The 17,383-nt window shown below is 52.3% G+C and overlaps 1 protein-coding gene across 3 annotated transcripts in view; it reads right to left on the bottom strand.

Annotated features, from left to right (window-relative positions):
- The window catches only part of CSPG5 (chondroitin sulfate proteoglycan 5), a 53,771-nt gene extending 39,826 nt beyond the window's left edge, over window positions 1–13,945 (bottom strand). For 2 of the 3 annotated variants that reach the window (XM_086698355.1, XM_086698356.1), the window contains exons 1-4: window positions 13,801–13,945; window positions 12,100–13,213; window positions 8,929–9,117; window positions 7,034–7,109 (exon numbers count right to left, since the gene is read on the bottom strand). In XM_086698355.1, the coding sequence (XP_086554481.1) occupies window positions 7,034–7,109; window positions 8,929–9,117; window positions 12,100–13,213; window positions 13,801–13,897 (1,476 nt within the window). In that variant the 5' untranslated portion in view covers window positions 13,898–13,945. Of the gene's footprint in view, window positions 1–186; window positions 735–7,033; window positions 7,110–8,928; window positions 9,118–12,099; window positions 13,214–13,800 lie in introns of those variants that run through there. The other variant, XM_086698354.1, reaches the window with a different exon arrangement.
- Between the last annotated feature and the right edge of the window lie 3,438 nt (window positions 13,946–17,383).

The raw sequence follows: 17,383 nt of genomic DNA, 5'->3' as shown, positions 1-17,383 counted from the left end.
AGCCTCCAGACATATCTATTGTTTAAGCCACCCAGTCTGTGGTATTTGGTTATGGCCATCTAAGCTAATATATAGACCATTTCTGGGATTTCAAACACGTACAAATATACACTTTTAGTGAAGGTAAGAATTCAAACTCAAACTGACAAGAATGGGTGGTGAGTGGACACAATGACATTAGGAAAATGGCTTTTTAAAAAGTTTTATTTCAAGAACTTTGTTTTTTACTCTTATTTCAAAAAAAGGTGGGTCAAAGTACAAAAAAAAAGTAGTTGAATAACAGCGTAGGTTTAGAAATCACAGCAGCAGAAGCAATGTACAGACAGCACAGACAAAACAACCCAATGTATGCAATTTTGTCTGGGTTTTTTGCTTAGTGTGTGTGTGTGTGTGTGTGTGTGTGTGTGTGTGTGTGTGTTTCCCCTCCTGTACAAAATACATCAAAGCATGCCATGAGATCAGAAAAAGAAAAGAGTTTAACAAATGGTTACAAGAAATAGACTCTGTACAAGAGGAGGTCATGTTTCTCCCCGCACCCCCCCTCCCCCCATTTCCTCTCTTCTTGTTCTGCTTTAGGTTAGGTTATTCTGAAGACAGTTCACCTCCAAGTCAGCCTGGTCACCTTTGCCACCCTCAAGTTTGGGTGACATGGAGTTCTGGATGTTAAATGACTCCTCCTCTTTCAGGCAGGACTTGAGAGCTTCCTGGATTTTGTGGGGAGCACTAGGGTCATCCTGGAAGAGGAGAAAAGATGAGGAGGGGCATGAAGGAGACAGTGGGTAGAGGGATCAAATAACACTCTAGGCTTTTGAAAGAAGAAAGAAAGAGGCTCTAAGACTCCAATGGACCAAAGTGACTCGTTAGCAGCTACTTTCTAGGAATGTCTTCCAAAAAAAACACTAGCCAGACAGGGATGAAACCTGGCAGGTAACCGGATTACAAATCCCTTTAATGGAGGCCAGTCTGAGGTCTTCAGAGGGGAGGAGGAGGGAGTGGGGGAAGGGGGAGAGAAATAGTCCCTTTAACACTTGATCTGGCCCCTCAAGAGTCTCAGAGCTCCCCTTGGGCAGGGCCTTCCATCCTGCTGCGGCTCTGCTTTCCCAGAAAGGTACTGGTCAGGGAGCTCCCCTAGTCAGGGGCATGAATAGGCCCATGGTCAGGTGCAGAGCTTCTCCTAGCAAAACTAGGGCCCCTCTCCCCATGGCAAGTATACCTCCTTTGACAAGAGGCCAGAGATGTGCATGCCCCTTTACCAGGAGAAGTTGATCTACCAAAAGATGCTAGGGGTGCCTGGGTGGCTCAGTCGGTTAAGCGTCCGACTTCAGCTCAGGTCACGATCTCGCGGTCCATGAGTTCGAGCCCCGCGTCGGGCTCTGGGCTGATGGCTCAGAGCCTGGAGCTGCTTTCGATTCTGTGTCTCCCTCTCTCTCTCTGCCCCTCCCCCGTTCATGCTCTGTCTCTCTCTGTCTCAAAAATAAATAAACGTTAAAAAAAAAATTAAAAAAAAGATGCTAACTTACAATCCATGCCCAGGTGAGTCTGGCCGCCTCGATGGTACTTGTGCGGCTTCGCGTCAGACAATACTCACAATACTCATGCGGCTAGCTTCCCACCCATTTCTGACGTGAACCCGCGCCATGTATGCATGTCTCTCCATGTACGTTGCCTGCAGCCCTGTGACAAGCTCCTGGCCCTGAACTGAATTTGCTTGTCAGAGGTTTTCTGGAAACCCCACACCAGTACATAGTCCTCCAGGTCTGTGTTCTGGGCATTCAGAGAACTCCCACAGTGGCACCGGCCTTCCTGCCGTGCTTTTCCTGCAGGGCCATCTGGGGGTTACAGGCACACCTCATTTTTATTATGCTTTGCAGACACTGCCGTTTCTTTTCATTGAAAATTTAAATTTTTTAAATTTAAATTTATTTTTTTTAATGTTGGTTTATTTTTGAGAGAGACAGACTGCGAGCAGGGGAGGGGCAGAGAGAGAGGGAGAGACAGAATCTGAAGCAGGCTCCAGGCTCTGAGCTGAGCACAGAGCCCGATGAGGGGCTCGAACTCACGAAGGGTGAGATCATGACCTGAGCCGAAGTGGGAAGCTTAACCGACTGAGCCACCCAGGCGCCCCAAAATGTTATTACGCTGAAGGTCCTCGGTAACCCTGCAGCAGGCAAGTCTGTGGGTGCCATTTTTCCAGGAGCAACTGCTCACCTCGTGTCTCTGTGTCACATTTTGGTGATTCTCGCAATATTTCAAACTTTTTCATTATTATTATTTTTGTTATGTGATCTGCCATCAGTGATTATGACTCAGTGAAAGCTCAGATAGTGATTAGCATTTTTTGCAATAATGTATTTTTTAATTAATATGTACATCTTTTTAGACAACGTGCTATCGCACACCTGCTAGATTACACGCTGTAACATCACTTCTATGTGCCCTGAGAAACCACAGAATTTGTCTGATTCGCTTTATCTTGACATTCACTTACTGTAGTGGTCTGCAATTGAACCCACAATACCTTGGAGATATGCCTATATACCCAGTGTGATTCAGCTGGCCTCAGTTCCTTCTTAGGCACTCCAAATAGCTATTGTAAGTGCTTGGAACTCTGCTGATCAAAGAGGTTGGGTGAACACCCAGGCAGGCTCACCGGTGGCCAGAAGGGTAGAGAATGTTGCTATCTGACCAGCTAGCTCAGACTTTCCTTGGTTTAACCACTTCCAAAATTGATGGTCATCATCATGCTGAAGGAACAGGACAGTCTCCACACAACTGTGGCGAGTCCTTGCCCATGCTGACTGCTACTGAGTTTGACCCATAACAGCACTAGGTCAGGGTAGTGACTGGTTGGACAGAAGGTAGGGAAAGGCTTCAGGCTTATGCAGGATACTATGGGTGTTCAAAAGTCCTGTGTCTAAACAAACCACTGTCACCTCCCCCTGCTCCCAGCCTCACTTAGCACTTTTTCAGAAGACTGGCTTGAAAACAGCATTATAATACAGTTTCAAAGACCTCAGGAATGATTTATGGACAACAGGGGAACACACGTTCCCCATTCACAACTCCACAAGAATAAGAAGAAATGAACTTCATATAGTGTTGAGGCAGATTTCAGGTACTTGATATTTTCTATTACTGCTGGGAGAGATTTAGAAAAAAACCTTTTCAAGAGCATAAATTTAGATGTGGTGAGATGGAAAGATCTCCATGATATATTAAGTATATGTATACACGTACACACACGTACACACACAGGCTTTAAGGAGAGGGAAGCGGGAGGGGGTAGAACTGCAATTTTCATTCCATGTACTTCTGCGTGGTTTGGGGAAAGACACTGGGCACGGAAGCTTGAGAGGTAGGCCTTTAAAGATCCTGGGTCGGGGCACCTGGGTGACTCAGTCGGTTAAGAGTCCGACTCTTGGTTTGGCTCAGGTCATGATCTCACGGTTCGTGGGTTGGAGCCTCCTGTTGGGCTCTGGGCTGACAGAACGGGGCCTGCTTGGGATTCTCTATCTCCCTCTCTCTCTGCCCTCCCCAACTCATGCCCAAGTACACTCAAAATAAATAAATAAACTTAAAAAAAAAAAAAAAGTAAAGATCCTAGATAGAACAGACTTTGGATCACAGCAAGCCTGGAACAGGAGAGGATGGCCTGTGTTCACCCACCCTCTCACGAGGACAGGACTCACTTCCATGCTGTTCAACATCCTGCTCCCCCCACCCCATCCTTGACGTCAGACAGGCTTTGAGGGCAAACAGGGGCATCATGTGAGGAAAAGTAGATTTAGGGGTGTTTACAGATCTGGACATCTAAGCTGTGATGCCATGAAGGTGAGGGCCCAAATGAAGCCTGGCCCCTTGAGGGCTCATGGGATTTAGACAGATGAGAAAATCGACTTCTGGGCCGATAGGTGGGATATGGATATTCTAAAAATAAGGAACATATGTATCCCACGATGCTATTAGACAAGCTAAGTACTTCCAACAAACAGCACAGGTGAGGCAGTGTCTAAACCAAGATGGAGCTATCCTAATCCACGTGTCTCCTCCAGAACTAGATCCTATTAAGCTTAGGGCTGCTGAAACCCTCTGCAGAAGGCCCGTCTGCCTTTGGTTTGCGGAAGTCACTCGTGGAGACGGAGCTGGCCCTCCATCTGGCCCAAGTCCTGGCAACTGCTCTGCGTCCCCCTTCCCGGCATTCCACCCCAGCCAAATGGACATCCTTCAGCCCAGGGGTAGTGTGGGTTCAGGCCCGCACCCCCACTTGTCCAGACACAAATCTCTCTCAGAAGGGGATGGGCAGTCAGTATTTTACCAAATACATGAAAGAAATCGAGCCTAGGAGTAAGAAAGATTTAAACAGGGGAGGACTAAAGGACCTCATGGACAAGTCTAGTAATTACTAGACTGAAATCCTGGAAGGTCTGTCAAATCTCAGGAAGGCCAAGTTATATCCACGACCTTCGCTGACGGTGCAGCGTTTGCCGTGGGACTCGGGTGACTTCCCACACGCTGTGCTGCCCACACACTAGCCATTCCTCCCCTTTCCCCGATGCTCCTTTCGGGGGGCTGGCTGCTCAGCTCCAGGGCCCACGCACTCTCGGCCACTGGCTCCCTGGCTGTGGAACCCAGGCGAGGAGCTGCAAGAGGCCACTGGAGCCGTGGTGGGGAGGGGAAGTGTCGCCGGCACAGACACCAGCAGCGGCTCCTTCCCAGATGTTGTCTGAAATCATTCAGAGTGTGGCCTGTAGAGATTGCTGGAGATGGGTGGGGAAAATGACCCACTCAGTCCACTTCACTTATGTAAAAGAAATAACCCCTCTATTAAGATAAGTAGGACTCTCCAAAATTTTCGGAGCCTTCAATACCAAGGGCATTTGAGGGGTGAGGGGAAGGAGGTGGCAGAGACTACATGGGCGGGTGTGACTTGGAGGCGCCTGGTTCCCCCTCCCAGCTCGCCTGGAGATCTCCCGGCTTTCATCCTGCTGCTAGCATCACTGGTAAGCAGCCAATATGGCGGCTGAGCAACAGATAGAGCTTCACGTCATAATAAAGTGGCAACGGTCTTAACTGCCAGTGCCTACAAGACCTTCAGTATGACCAAGTCTGACTTTTGGGCTAGGTGGAGAGAGTTAAGAGATGAAGGTAGAAAATCCACAAGTACACACCCTGCTGGATGGGACAGGCATCCCCTCTCATGCTCAGGGCTTTGGCAGAGAGGACATGATGTCCCCTGGGACACAAGTTGAGGGAAAGATGCCAGGTGGGAATGACCTTCGAGATCCAAGAGGTGACAGAGACCTCCAGAACCTCATCTTGCCGCCACTTCACTGAGAGATGTCCTGAGCACTGCCCAGAAAACCCCACGGCCCTTCTCAGCAGAGTCCACCATAGCTGCCCAGTCCCTGCTCCACTCCGTTTTTAAGGCTTGCCATGTTCTGAGTTCAAGGTCAGTGGGAACGTTCATGGACAAATGCTGTCCCTTCCACAAAGTTGGGTCAGCCAAGAAGAACTGGAAACCTCTGTATTGGCTCATGCAACCAAGACCTCCGAGAAAAGCTAATTCCTTCCTCTCCCTCTTTGGGAAGAGGGAAGGAGTCTTTCTACACTTGGGGTGACAGAAAATGTATGTGTCAGAAACTTTCCTAAGACACTTGCACTCTGCGGACAATGTATACCCTGACTGGAGGAACCATCGTTCAGGTCTGACCTGCTGCCCCACATGTATGAGATGGCAGATCAGACAACAGAACCAGAAGACCTTGCAGCAGGCCATCAGTCACCAGTATTCCACAGATGACTGAATGCATACTACCGCGAGGCGCTGGGCTAGGTGGGAAGGGGGTATATGCACAGGCCTATATCCTGTGAGCTGATGAATGTGTTTATCAAGACTAAAGTTTATAAGACATCTTGTTTCCTTGGTTATTATGTGCATCTTGAACTTATTAATATCTTGATGCATACCAAGTAAAATAATATCTGTTGTTTCTCTACCCTTTATATCAAAGACTTCAAAAAATTATCCTAAACTAACCTCTTTCATTTCTTATTTAAAGGACCTCTTTGCTCCTCCTCCACCAGGCCAAGTTCTTCTTTCCTGGGGTTTGGTGAACAAGGTCCCATTTACTATTCTTCTCTCTTTTCCTTCTGGGGGCTACACTTTACCCATCTATAAAAGGAAAACAACGATCTAGATCTGTGCTGTCCCATACGGTAGCACGAGCCATGTGCCGAATTCCTGGACTTGGCTGTGACACGATCTGGAGCTCGGATGGTTTCCACTTTATTTATGAAATTCTCTCTGACAGTATCCAGTACTTAACTGGTTGTCTGGTCCAGATAACACACTAAGCCAGGATCTTTAGAAACTGGTCTATTGGGACCTTCTATTGGGTTTCAACTGACATTTACGAGCCCATCTTCCTAAGAAGAGAACTTACCCCCAGACTCATGCTTCCACCAGTGTTCTGTGCTTATCTTACCCTCACCAGTGGATATATGCCTGCCAGTTTTAGGGTGCTTAAACAATATAAAGGACACTGTTTTCCTAGCCATCCAGAGGTTTCTGCGCTCATCCCAAAGAGCAACTACCATTCACTTCAGTGCCTGCCAGGAAATTCCCTCTCAATGAAAGCAGAGTGTTTCTTCTTGATACAGAAAGTAGAGAGACAAGGAGAAAGACCAATCAGACTTCTAAAGTTTAGACGAAGCTAAAAATCAGGAGTCCTCCTAGACAAAGAGCTTCCATACTACCTGTAACTCTGCTCATCAAGGAAGTGACACGCCATCCTGCCCCCAGTCCCACAATCCCGGTCCCAGCAGGTCACCCTGAGCTGACCTCCAGAGCTGTGGGGAGGGGTTCCACACTCACTTGGAAATAGATCAGAGACAGGGTAGGGGCCGGGTGTGCATTAGCTTGAGGGGAGTTGTGGGGGGAAGACGAGAGTTACCTGACAGACAAGTTACCACAGAGAGCCAAGGTGAGGGCAGGGGGGAAGGAGGTACGGGGAATGTCTCCAAGCTTCCTTACGTTTGGGTGAGAGCCTTCGGCAATGGTGGAGAGGGAGAAGTTATCGTTGTGGAGCTCAGACGGGGTCCGGAATTTGCTGGTTAGGACAGAAGAGAGCAGGGAAAATGTGAGTGAAGTGATCACGGCCAAACCTGACGAGAGCTTCCTGGGTCAAATACTCTATTTCATCAAATGCCACGGGCTGTAATAAGATGTGCCATTACTTGCTGGGCCGCTGAGAAAAAAACTTCTACCATTTAAACTGTGATCCAATACTTTCTTATCACCTAGAGCGTTTATTATATACTGGAAGTAGCTCATTGTGACATTAGATAAAGAACTGATGGTGATATGAACAGCTCTGGCCAGGATCGCGAACGCCAGGCACTTACAACTACATCATGACTGCATCTGGCCAACAGTGGTTATAAGATACAAGCGACCAATTTCAGACATGTGAATACGGGGGCGGGGGCGATGTGTATCTTAGAGTCAGTACAGCACAGCAGTATCTGTCGTGCTACGTGTGGTGTTATCAGAGTGGTAACCGGCCCTGGGAAATGAGGGTGACAGCGTTTGAGCTGAAGGGGCACGGGGGCCATGCTCTGTACAAAATGTGTAGCCTGCTAGGGGAGGAAGGCCGAGAACGGGCCCTGTCTCTGGCTGCTGCCCCCCTGGCAGTTGCCCCTTCTCTCCCCCACCCTCCTCAGCAGCTATCCTGATAGGTGGTCGCACCCTCTCCCTCTGCTCCCCTCTGCTGCAGCCGTCCTGGGTGCAGGCATGGGGAAACAAGGGTCCTGGCTTGTGATCACACTCACAGATATGGCCCCGCCTCAGTGCACAGGCACAATGGAGAGATCCCTTCTGCCCCAGGATGGTGAACTGAAAGGCCAGCGAGTGCACGTTGCATGAGTTTACCCAGCAAAGGAGCAACAACAGATGGTGTTTGTCCTTTTCCCAGGACCCAGGGAAAGTCCTTCAGTCACATTCTCTGGAGGGGGTCTCAGGTCAGGGGGGAGGGGATAAGGGGGCAACAGGGTAAAAGGGAGGTTGGGGACAGTTCTGCATAAATTTTCTCACGGGCCCCCAGGTGGCTGAACTGCCACCTCCTCCTTTTCTGACTCCAGTAACACTTTAGGACATACTTTGGCTCAGTGCTAAGAGTGATTCTCTCAGCATATAAGGTCACGTCCAAGTGTTGAAGGCACGGATGTAAAGGCAAATGCGTGCTGACTGTCACAAGCACACAGCAGCCACTCCTCTGCTGAGAGAGAAGCTGACACGAGACTCTATTCCCATCTGGCCCTTAAAATCCACAGCAGAAGTTAAGCCTAGCCCCTCCCACACCCAATATTCTACTTAGGAGAGGTAAGGTGGATTTCCCTAAATTCCTTGCACTTTTGTTCGGACCAAGGGTTGACAAGTTTTCAACAGCAATGCACTGCCAAGCCCCTTCTATTCCGTGTTCGTGGAGGAAGAGCCCGTACCGAGTGACAGCAGGTCTGAGGGAGCTGGGGTTCCTTCCTGTAGATGTGTGAGTGGAATCCTCACACCGGCCATGATGGACAAAGCCCTGGGAAACAGGTGCAGTCAGCCAGTGGTGGGCTGAGCATAGTGACCTACACGGGGGACCACAGCCAGGTGCACTGGTGGCCTTTTCTTTAAGCACCATCTATCCCTGGGGTGGGGGGTGTCGGGAATAGTGCCAGACAGCGGCAGAGGGGCCACGGGGTCTTGGGCTCTACGGCAATGCCAGCACATCCCGCATAGGAATGGATACACTTGGATGAGTGTTTGGTGTGAAAAACACAACTAGGGATGTAGAGCAGGTGCCCGGGCCCCTCATGACGATGTCCCTGGAGCAGGTGGAGGGGCGCGGATGTAGGGTCAGGTGCGGCGGGCCCACACAGACTCACTTGGTCCTACGCAGCTTGGTATTCTCTGTCTTGAGCAGATAGAGCTTCTTGGCGAAGAACACTGTCATCATGAAGAGCAGGAGCAGTACAAGGGCGGCCGAGCCGACGGCCACGCACATCACCTGGAAGTCGGTGATGATGGACTCGCAGCGCATCCCCTTGTGCCAGATGTAGTCCTGTGTGTTGCACCTGTGGCGGCGACAGAGAGAGACTGAGATGACAGGCAGGCAGCCGTGGCCACAGCGAGGGCCTGGTCCCTGAGCCCCATACTCACCTCAACAGCCCATTCCTGGGACTGTGTTGAGGAAGTGTGATGTCCCCGATCTGTGCAGGCCTCATAGCTGAGACTCTGTACAACCACCCCATGAGGTGACGGGCACTGAGGAGGGCACTTGTTGGGATGAGCACTGGGTGTTGTATGTTAGACATGAATCACTGGCTTCTACTCCTAAAACCAGTACTACACTGTATGTTAACTAACTTGAATTTAAGTAAATCTTAAACAGACGTCCCATGAAGTGGGCAGAGCAGCGCTAAGGTCCATGATATAAACAAGGCAACCAGGGCACTGAGAAACTGAGTGAACTGGTCATTCCCATGAGTATGAAGTGACTGCGGAGGGTGGGAACCCTGGCTTTCCCCCTCGCAGCCTCAATGACAATCACAGGATTCTCTCAGCTCCCCCTGCCCTTGGCTCTGGGTGAAAGACAAGATAATAGGACCTCTGGCTCCAAAAGCAGTCAATCCACTCTGCACGTGAGAACCTATCTTGCTGTTCTGCAGTCCCAACTAGTTCACCACCAGGCTATCCAGACACCAAAATGTAAGGAAGTGACAGACAGGGACGAACACAAAGATGGATGTACATTCCCCTCCTATCGCAGCCCCCAAAATTCTGCCCCTAAAGCTTCGTGTCCTATTACCATGAGAAATGTCAGGAAAGCACAGTGAGAATCAACCCTCTGGGTGGGTTTTAGTCCTTTTGTTGAGTGACTTTCTCTTGCCCTTGGGGACATTCCCAGGCTCCAACTCTTCCAATGACATTGCTGTTTCCATGGGAACCAGGCTGCTTCAAAGAGGAAAGATATGGAAGGATACAGAAGCAGGCAAATGAGGGAGGACATGAACCTCAGGGTGAATGACAGACAAGAGAAAAGGGGTCCAGGAATGGGGAAATAAGCATTGGAGAACTGGGCTCCTCCACCTCCGGAATAGGGTGGGGAGATGTGGCTTAACAGGAATTCTTTCTTTTCCAACTGACCCTCTGCAGTCCAGGGAGGCTATGTGTCTGGGGAGGGCGGGGAAAGAAGATCCTGCTAACTTGCTGCTCTGGAGAAGTTCTGCTGTAGCTCCGATCATTTCCCTGCAGTGGGCCAGGGCGGCGGAGACAAAGGCATGCTGCAGTCTGCAACTGAGGGCTTGGCAGTCTCCTGTGAGTGGAATGCAAAACAGTTTCCGGGCCACAGCCGAGCCTGGTTGTACACAGTGGGAGGAGGAGGCTCTGGAGGAGGAGGGGGGAGGCCGGAGAGTGACCCCGGGATGGAAGGTGAGCAAGGGGGGGGGGGCTGAGGGGGTGGGGAAGGTGGGCGAGGGGAGACTTATGGAAAAGCCCTTCTGAGGCAGGACCCACTGGAGGGTCCCTAGTCAGCACACCCACACAGCTTACTAAGGACAAGCTTAATTTCTCACTGGGGCGTCCCAAGAGCTCCAGGAGGTTCTGGGACCTTTTCTAGCTCTCCAGAAGCAGCAAGGACCCTACATTTCATACTGTGATAGGAAAAGACTACTTTGAAGGTGAAAATGCGGGCCTCCGATAGGATGGAAGATAATGATTTCACTGCTCCCAGGCTAAAATCATCACTGTAGTTCCCCTAACAAAAGCTTGAGGAGCAAAATCACAGGGTTTCCACATATTTCTGGTAGCCCTTAACCAACAGGCAAGGTCTTGTTGCCATAATTTCTTGATCATGGTTCCTTTTAGCAATGACTGGACTACTCCAATCAGAACCGTGTGGGCACATCCTATATGACTGACCCTAATCATCTCACGATCATTTATATGAAAGAAGGAACTAGAAGTCAAGCTTTAATGCCAAAGGCACAACATTCACGCCTTCTACATGTTATTCTTCTATCAGAACATCAAGACCTACAGAATTTGAATTCTTTACACACCTCCAAAAAAAAAAAAAAACCAAGAAAGAGAAACATCAGGAATGACATTTAAAGAGACCCCCAGATTACAGAAATTCTCCTCCTAGGACCAATGGAAACAGGTACCAGAGGAATCTGGGGGTTCTACTCTACTTCTAGGGCCTGTAGAGGATGGAGACAAGGAAACTATCCACATCACCCCTGACTTGTGATTCTTCCACAAAAAGCCAGTGAGCTCTCACGCCATGACGGCAGGTGTATGAGGTATTCCTGAGGTGGCATGGGATGGTGGCTACAGTCTATGTCCTTAGAGACACTAACCTCTCTGGGTCTTCAAAACATTCTGCACTGGGTATCCCAAGGAAGACAAAAATCAAGGTAGAAGGGAAAAATCCACTACCCCAGATTAAGAGACCCTACCACATCTGATATGCCAGGAAAGATACTTTGTTTGACTTGACCTTTTTGAATGGCTGCTTTTGGGGTCTGCTCCCAATGAGAAGGTCCTCACTCTGACTTTACATGCCCACCTCCCTACACATGCCCTGCAGGGAGATAGGGTCTTCCTCTAGCCGCACACATGGCTCAGGGGGAGTGCTCCGCAGCCATCTTTCTTCCAGAGTAGGCTTATAGGCCTACTTTTTCTGCTAGCATAGCCGGAACTCTCCAACGAAACACCTGAAGCCAGTAAAGACCTCTTTCCAAAACCCTTAGAGAAGTCCCCTCCCTTTGCCTTTGTAAAGCTTAGTGGTTTGGTAAAGAAAACACACTTGGAGGAAATACAAAATCTTATTTCTGAGGAATCTCTCCTTGTGATGAGATCACAGGAAGTACATTTAAGAAGTAGTTCCCCATAGAAGATATCTGAGTGAACGTCTCTTGATCCTCTTGGCCTGGGAACACACAACCTCTTGGAAGTTGTGCCTATCACATCCCCCTCTTTGCTGAGTCTGCCTCACATACACTCTTCAGGAGTTCTTTTACAAGCCCCTGTGCACCTGCCTGCCACACCCTTACCTGCAGAAGGCCCCTATGTTCTCCACCAGGTAGCACTGGCCGCCATTGTGACAGTAACTTGGAAAGAGGTCGCACACTGACCGGCAGGAGCCGTTATGTCGCACAAAGCCGCTGCGGCACTCAGTGCCATTCTCGCTTGGGGTCAGGTCCCTGCCTGGCTCTCCAGGGCGGGGCCTGAGGGCGATGCTGCTGCCAGGGACCATCCCCAGAGTATGCTGTGGGGGGACAGCATGCCACCGACTGGTAGGCTGGCCAGTCCCGGGCCCCAGACCAGGCTTCTCGGTAGGCACCAGAAGGTCACTTTCATCTTCCAGGTCTCCACCTCCCGCTGCATCCTTGTCATCCTCCTCTTCCTCCTCCTCTTCATCAAGGTCATCATAGAAGGATGTGGTGGGGTAGAAGTCAGATTCATCAAAGGGGGTGAAGTCATCGTATAAGTCAAGCAGGCTCCAGGAAGGGGTCTCTCCCCCAGTATCAGGGTGGTGCTCTGAAGTTCCTGGCGACCCTGGGAAGCTCTCCAGGTCGGCACCACGGCCCTCACCATCCAATCCTTCGAAGTAGTCGATGTCAATTATATCTGACGCTGGCTGGGGCTCCATTGTGCCCTGAAAGGGGAATGTGGGCTCTGGCCCATGAGGGTCATGTGTGCTGCCTCCCAGGTTCAACCAAACCTCCAAGGGACTCTCCTTGGGGTGTTCTGGGCCGGGGCTCAGCATGTCGCCAGGTGTGGGGGAGGGTGGTCTGCTGGCCTCTGTAGCCTTGGGGATGGAGGGGGCCATCGATGACTGTCCCAGGGCCTCCTTGGGAGCCGGGAGCGTGGCTGGAAGGGCCTGGGTGTCGCCGCTGCCGACCTCTGCGGTCACTCCACCCAGGCCAGGGCTGTCAGCCTCCAGCCAGGGTGCGCCGGTCACCGCTGCCGACGCCTCCAGCACCTCCTCTGGCCCGACACTAGGCCCCATCATGGCCTGCTCACCGCCAGGTGCGGCCCACGAGGTCTCGTCTTCCTCAGCTGCTGGTGGGCCGGCCTTCTCCCTCGTTTCGTTGGCAGTCGGCTCCCTCGCCAGGATGCTCTTCACCTGCTCGTGGGCCTCGACGGCGCTGCCAGCCTCACGGGCTGTGGACGGGAGGTAGGGGGCGCGGCGTCAGGGCCCCGCCCCCCGCCCACCCGAAGAGACCAATTCAAGGTTTTCCAAGGGCCCGCCCCCACCCCGCCCGGGCCCGTTTCTCGCTCAGGCCCCGCCCCTCGGCCATCATACCCCGCCCCCGACAAGCCCGCAGTGTAACCGCGGCGGCTCCCACCTCCCGCCCAAGGCGGAGGTTTTACCCTCAGGGCTCCACCTCACCTCCAGACCCCGCCCCAAAGTCGCACCCTCAGGGTCCCGCCCCACGTCAGGCCCCGCCCCAACTCTCATCCTCATGGCCCCATCACCTCAAGGTCCCGCCCCGAAGTCTCACCCTCAGGCCCCTCCCCCAACCGGCACCTCTGTCCGAACACCCGGGCCGGGGCCGCCCCCAACCCCTCGGCCTCCCCCAAGTATCCCACCTCTTCGCGCGCCCCTTCCCCCGCCCCGGTCGCGGGCAAGGAGCTGCCCCGCCCCCTTGCCACAGCTCGCTAACTCCGCCTGTACCCGAGTCCAGCGGGACCCTGGCCCAGGGTGGGGCGCGAGGGCCGCGGGGGTCCTGGTCGCAGTCGGTACCTACCCGGCGCGGCCCGGGCGGCGAGGACCAGCGCGGCCCCCAGAAGCAGCAGCAGAGGCGGCGGCCCCCGGCCCGGGCCCCCGCCCCCGGCTCGGCCCATGGCGCGGCGCCCCGACCGCTGTCCGCGGTCTGCCCGGCTGGCTGCGCCCTCGGCTCACCGGCCGCCGCGCCTCCCGCCCGCGCTGCGGCCGTCTCAGCCCACGATGGGCAGCGCGAGAAGCCGCATGCCGCCGCCGTCCGCCGCTGTCCCCGGAGCGCCGCGCCTCCCCGCCTCCCCGCGCCGCCGCTGCCGCGCTCAGCGCCGCCCCCACCCCGCCCGCCGCGCCCGCCCCGCCGCACGTAGCTCTGACGCCGGCCCCGCTCGATCCGCCTGCCGGGGACAGACAGACCCCCGGCTCCGGACGCCGAGACAAACGGACGTGGAGTAGCGCGGGTGCGGAGCACAGCGCCGTGCGTGGCGTTAGCCGACAGGTGCACGGGAGGGAGACCTGTGGGGCGGGGCCCGCCCTCCCCGTGGAGAGCTGGCACGGGCCCCCCACCTGCGAGGAACCCACCCGCCACGCGGCGAGCACGGAGGCGGGGGCCCAGACACCCGCAAGCTTGGGGCGGGGCTCGGAAGGGCCGCAGGGGGCGGAAGCCCGAGCTGGAGCTGTGGAAATGAGCCGAGCCCGGGGTGCACGGAGCCTCTCAGATTTCTGCGCCAATGCCGTGTTCGGGGAGGGGAAGGGTCTCGGGGAGGTCTGCGGATGTCCACGAGGGCGGGGCGGGCGCTGGCAGCGCCAGGCAAGGGGGCGAAGCCGACGGCCCGGGCTCTAATCGGATCAGACCTAATCCGTCCATAGCCAAAGCCCATACCTTGCACAGCCAGGCCCGCCGCAACGCATCCCAGGGGCAGGGGGCAAGACCTTCCTCAGACTGCGACTACCCCACCTTCCTTCTTGCTTCTTCGGGGCAGCCTGGACAGCGGCCTTTAATCCTGGTCCCTTCCTCCCAGGATACATCACCGCCCATGTGCTCGAGGTCACCAAAGTTAAAGCCCTGGACAGACCCAAATGGCCTAGATCACAGCCTATGGACGCGCGGGCACCAGGCCCAGCGTTAGAGTAGTCTGCGGGCCGTCCAAAGCTGAGTTCGGCCAGGGACCCCTCATCCCCAGAGCCCTGCTTGGCTGGAGAGTTGTGGCCTAGTTACCTAGTTTATTGCCCAAAGCAACCGTCTACCTCCTGATGTGTTAATGACCCGAACGATGACATTCAGGGTCAACTTTAGACGTGACACCCCTGGTATTTGAGACACTCCCATCTCTGTAACTAGGCAGCCACATAGATGGCTAAATTGGAGAATCTATCCCTTAATGTCCTAGCGTGTGGCTCTGGATGGGATTTCCTTGGTTCAAAATGTGTTTCTCTCACTGAAACAACTACTGCAGCGGTCTGTTAAGCAGGCCTGGTGTTCCCTTCCTTCCAGGTCGCCTGGCAAACTCCTTACCCCAGCAAGCTCAGTTCCTGTCACCTTTTGCCTCTGCGAACCTGTCACTGAATTGTCTACGATAATTCCCCACTGGATTGCAAGGCACTTTGCACAGGGTCAGGCACAGGGAGGCTCCCTGAGGTGTACAAGCATAAACAAATGAATGGCAACCAGGTACTCCCACCCCAGAACCATAGGTCTGGAGCTTTCCGCAAAGGGGCTGACTTCCTGAGGCTCTTTCCACATGGCTTCTTGCTGCCTCTGGGGACAGTAAATACCAGTTTGGAACAACCACCTTCTCTGAGCAGAGGGTCAGGCTGGGCTTCGTACTTGTTGGTTGGCCACAGAGGCACTAATACAGCCTCCAACCCCATCTCGCTTCCTTTGTCTGTAGCTTATCCCTGTATCTTCTTTTTTGGCCTATGTACATGTTTTTAGGCGTTCCTCTGCTTCTCTGTGTCTCCCGGACTCTTGAGTGGTGGTTTGTCAGAGTGGAGGATATTGGTGGACATGTCTATCTCCTCCTTCTTGAGGCCAGTCTGTGTGGGAAGGATGCCTCAAGGATGGGTCCCTTTGAGGTCTGGGGTATGACAACTACTCGCGTGTTTTTCATAAGGTCTGAACGGGGCCATTCTTCCACTTCTTTGTTAAGACTCGAGCTACTTGTTTTTCGTTTTAAAATATTTTATTAAATATTTAAATATGTTTTTATTTTCAATTAAAAATTTTTTTCAGTAGGCTCCACGCCCAGCCTGGGGTCTGAACTCACAACCCCAAGATCAAGATTTGCATGCTCCACCAACTGAGCCAGCCAGACACCCCTTAAGTTCAATTTTTGAATTATAACGAGCATATGGTATAAAATGAAATATGGAAAGTCTCCTTCCTCAACGACCTTCTTCCCTTCCTGGGAGACAAATTTTAGCCTTCTTCATTTTGGGATTTTAAATCAATGGTTGCCACTCACTTTCATTCTGATCCTCCCTAGCAGACCTCACCAGCAGTTTCAGAACTCAGCACAGCATACCTGGTTTGGTGACACCTCTGAGATAGATGGAAGCTCATCGTGCAATGGGGTGTGACACAGCAGGATTCAGCATCAGATCTGTGTGACCTTGGGAGAGTAACTCAACTCACATATGTTGAAAGTGGTAAACATAGTGTCCAGTGAATGCAATACTTTTTCTGGGCACAGTGGTTTAAGACATAGGAGTGAAAGAAAAGGAAAATTAGCTCTATCTAGAGCTTGTGCCCATGTCCATTCAAGTTTTTTGCATTTGGGCATCAGGGATGCTTTATGAAGATTCCATATGCCTCGGAGGTTCCTATTGGGTTTGGCAACCTGCCTCCAGTACCAAAGCAGGCATAAGGCCCATTGCCATGGCTACAGCCTGTCTCCATGTGCACAGAAAGCCTCTAGCTTAACTAGGGGGCTGTCCAGGGCAGGAGCTGCTCTGGTTGCCATGGCTGGGACATACTTTCATCGGGACAGGATGCAGCATGGTTCCTCAGTAGTAACTACTGTCATTTTAGTTTTCCTAGTACTGTAATTTGTCTCGTTCTTCACCATCATGCTACAAATACCTTACCATTTTGCACATTTGCACACTGACACAGATTGGTAAGGCCAGGACTTATGCTAAGATCTTGATTTCAAACCTTTTCATTCTTGCTTCATTTCATAAGAGTGATCAGGATGCAGAGGTCAGGCCTCACTTGGCAGAATGGAAGTCCTGCCTCTCTTCCCAACCCCAACACCCACACCTGGGCATTGAAACATTAATGCTATGATTTCTTAACAGGGTAGAGTGTGACAATAATCCAGACTCATGTCCTAAGTCAGAGTCAGAAAGGGCCATCTAGCATGGCCTCTCCGCTGCCAGGAGGGTTCTGGGCTGCAGGGCAGTCAGCTCTGACCACTTTGGAGGATGGGCTGCTGGTAGTGGACCTTCTTGCACTATTACCAGGAAGAAGGGAAGAACCAAGGGCCAGGGACTTGAGTTATTTGCGCTGACAACCACCTCCTCACGCAGGAACTGGGTTCTTCTCAATTGTACAAGTATTGATCCTAGAAAAGCATGTGACAATTTAGAGGTGGGCATCTTGTCCAGGCAGG

The sequence above is a fragment of the Puma concolor genome, chromosome A2, assembly GCF_028749965.1.
Source record: "Puma concolor isolate L17-30 chromosome A2, mPumCon1.1.hap2, whole genome shotgun sequence".
Classification (NCBI taxonomy): domain Eukaryota; kingdom Metazoa; phylum Chordata; class Mammalia; order Carnivora; family Felidae; genus Puma; species Puma concolor.
Note: the sequence above shows the minus strand (reverse complement) of the source record. Positions and strands in the feature narration are given on the sequence as shown.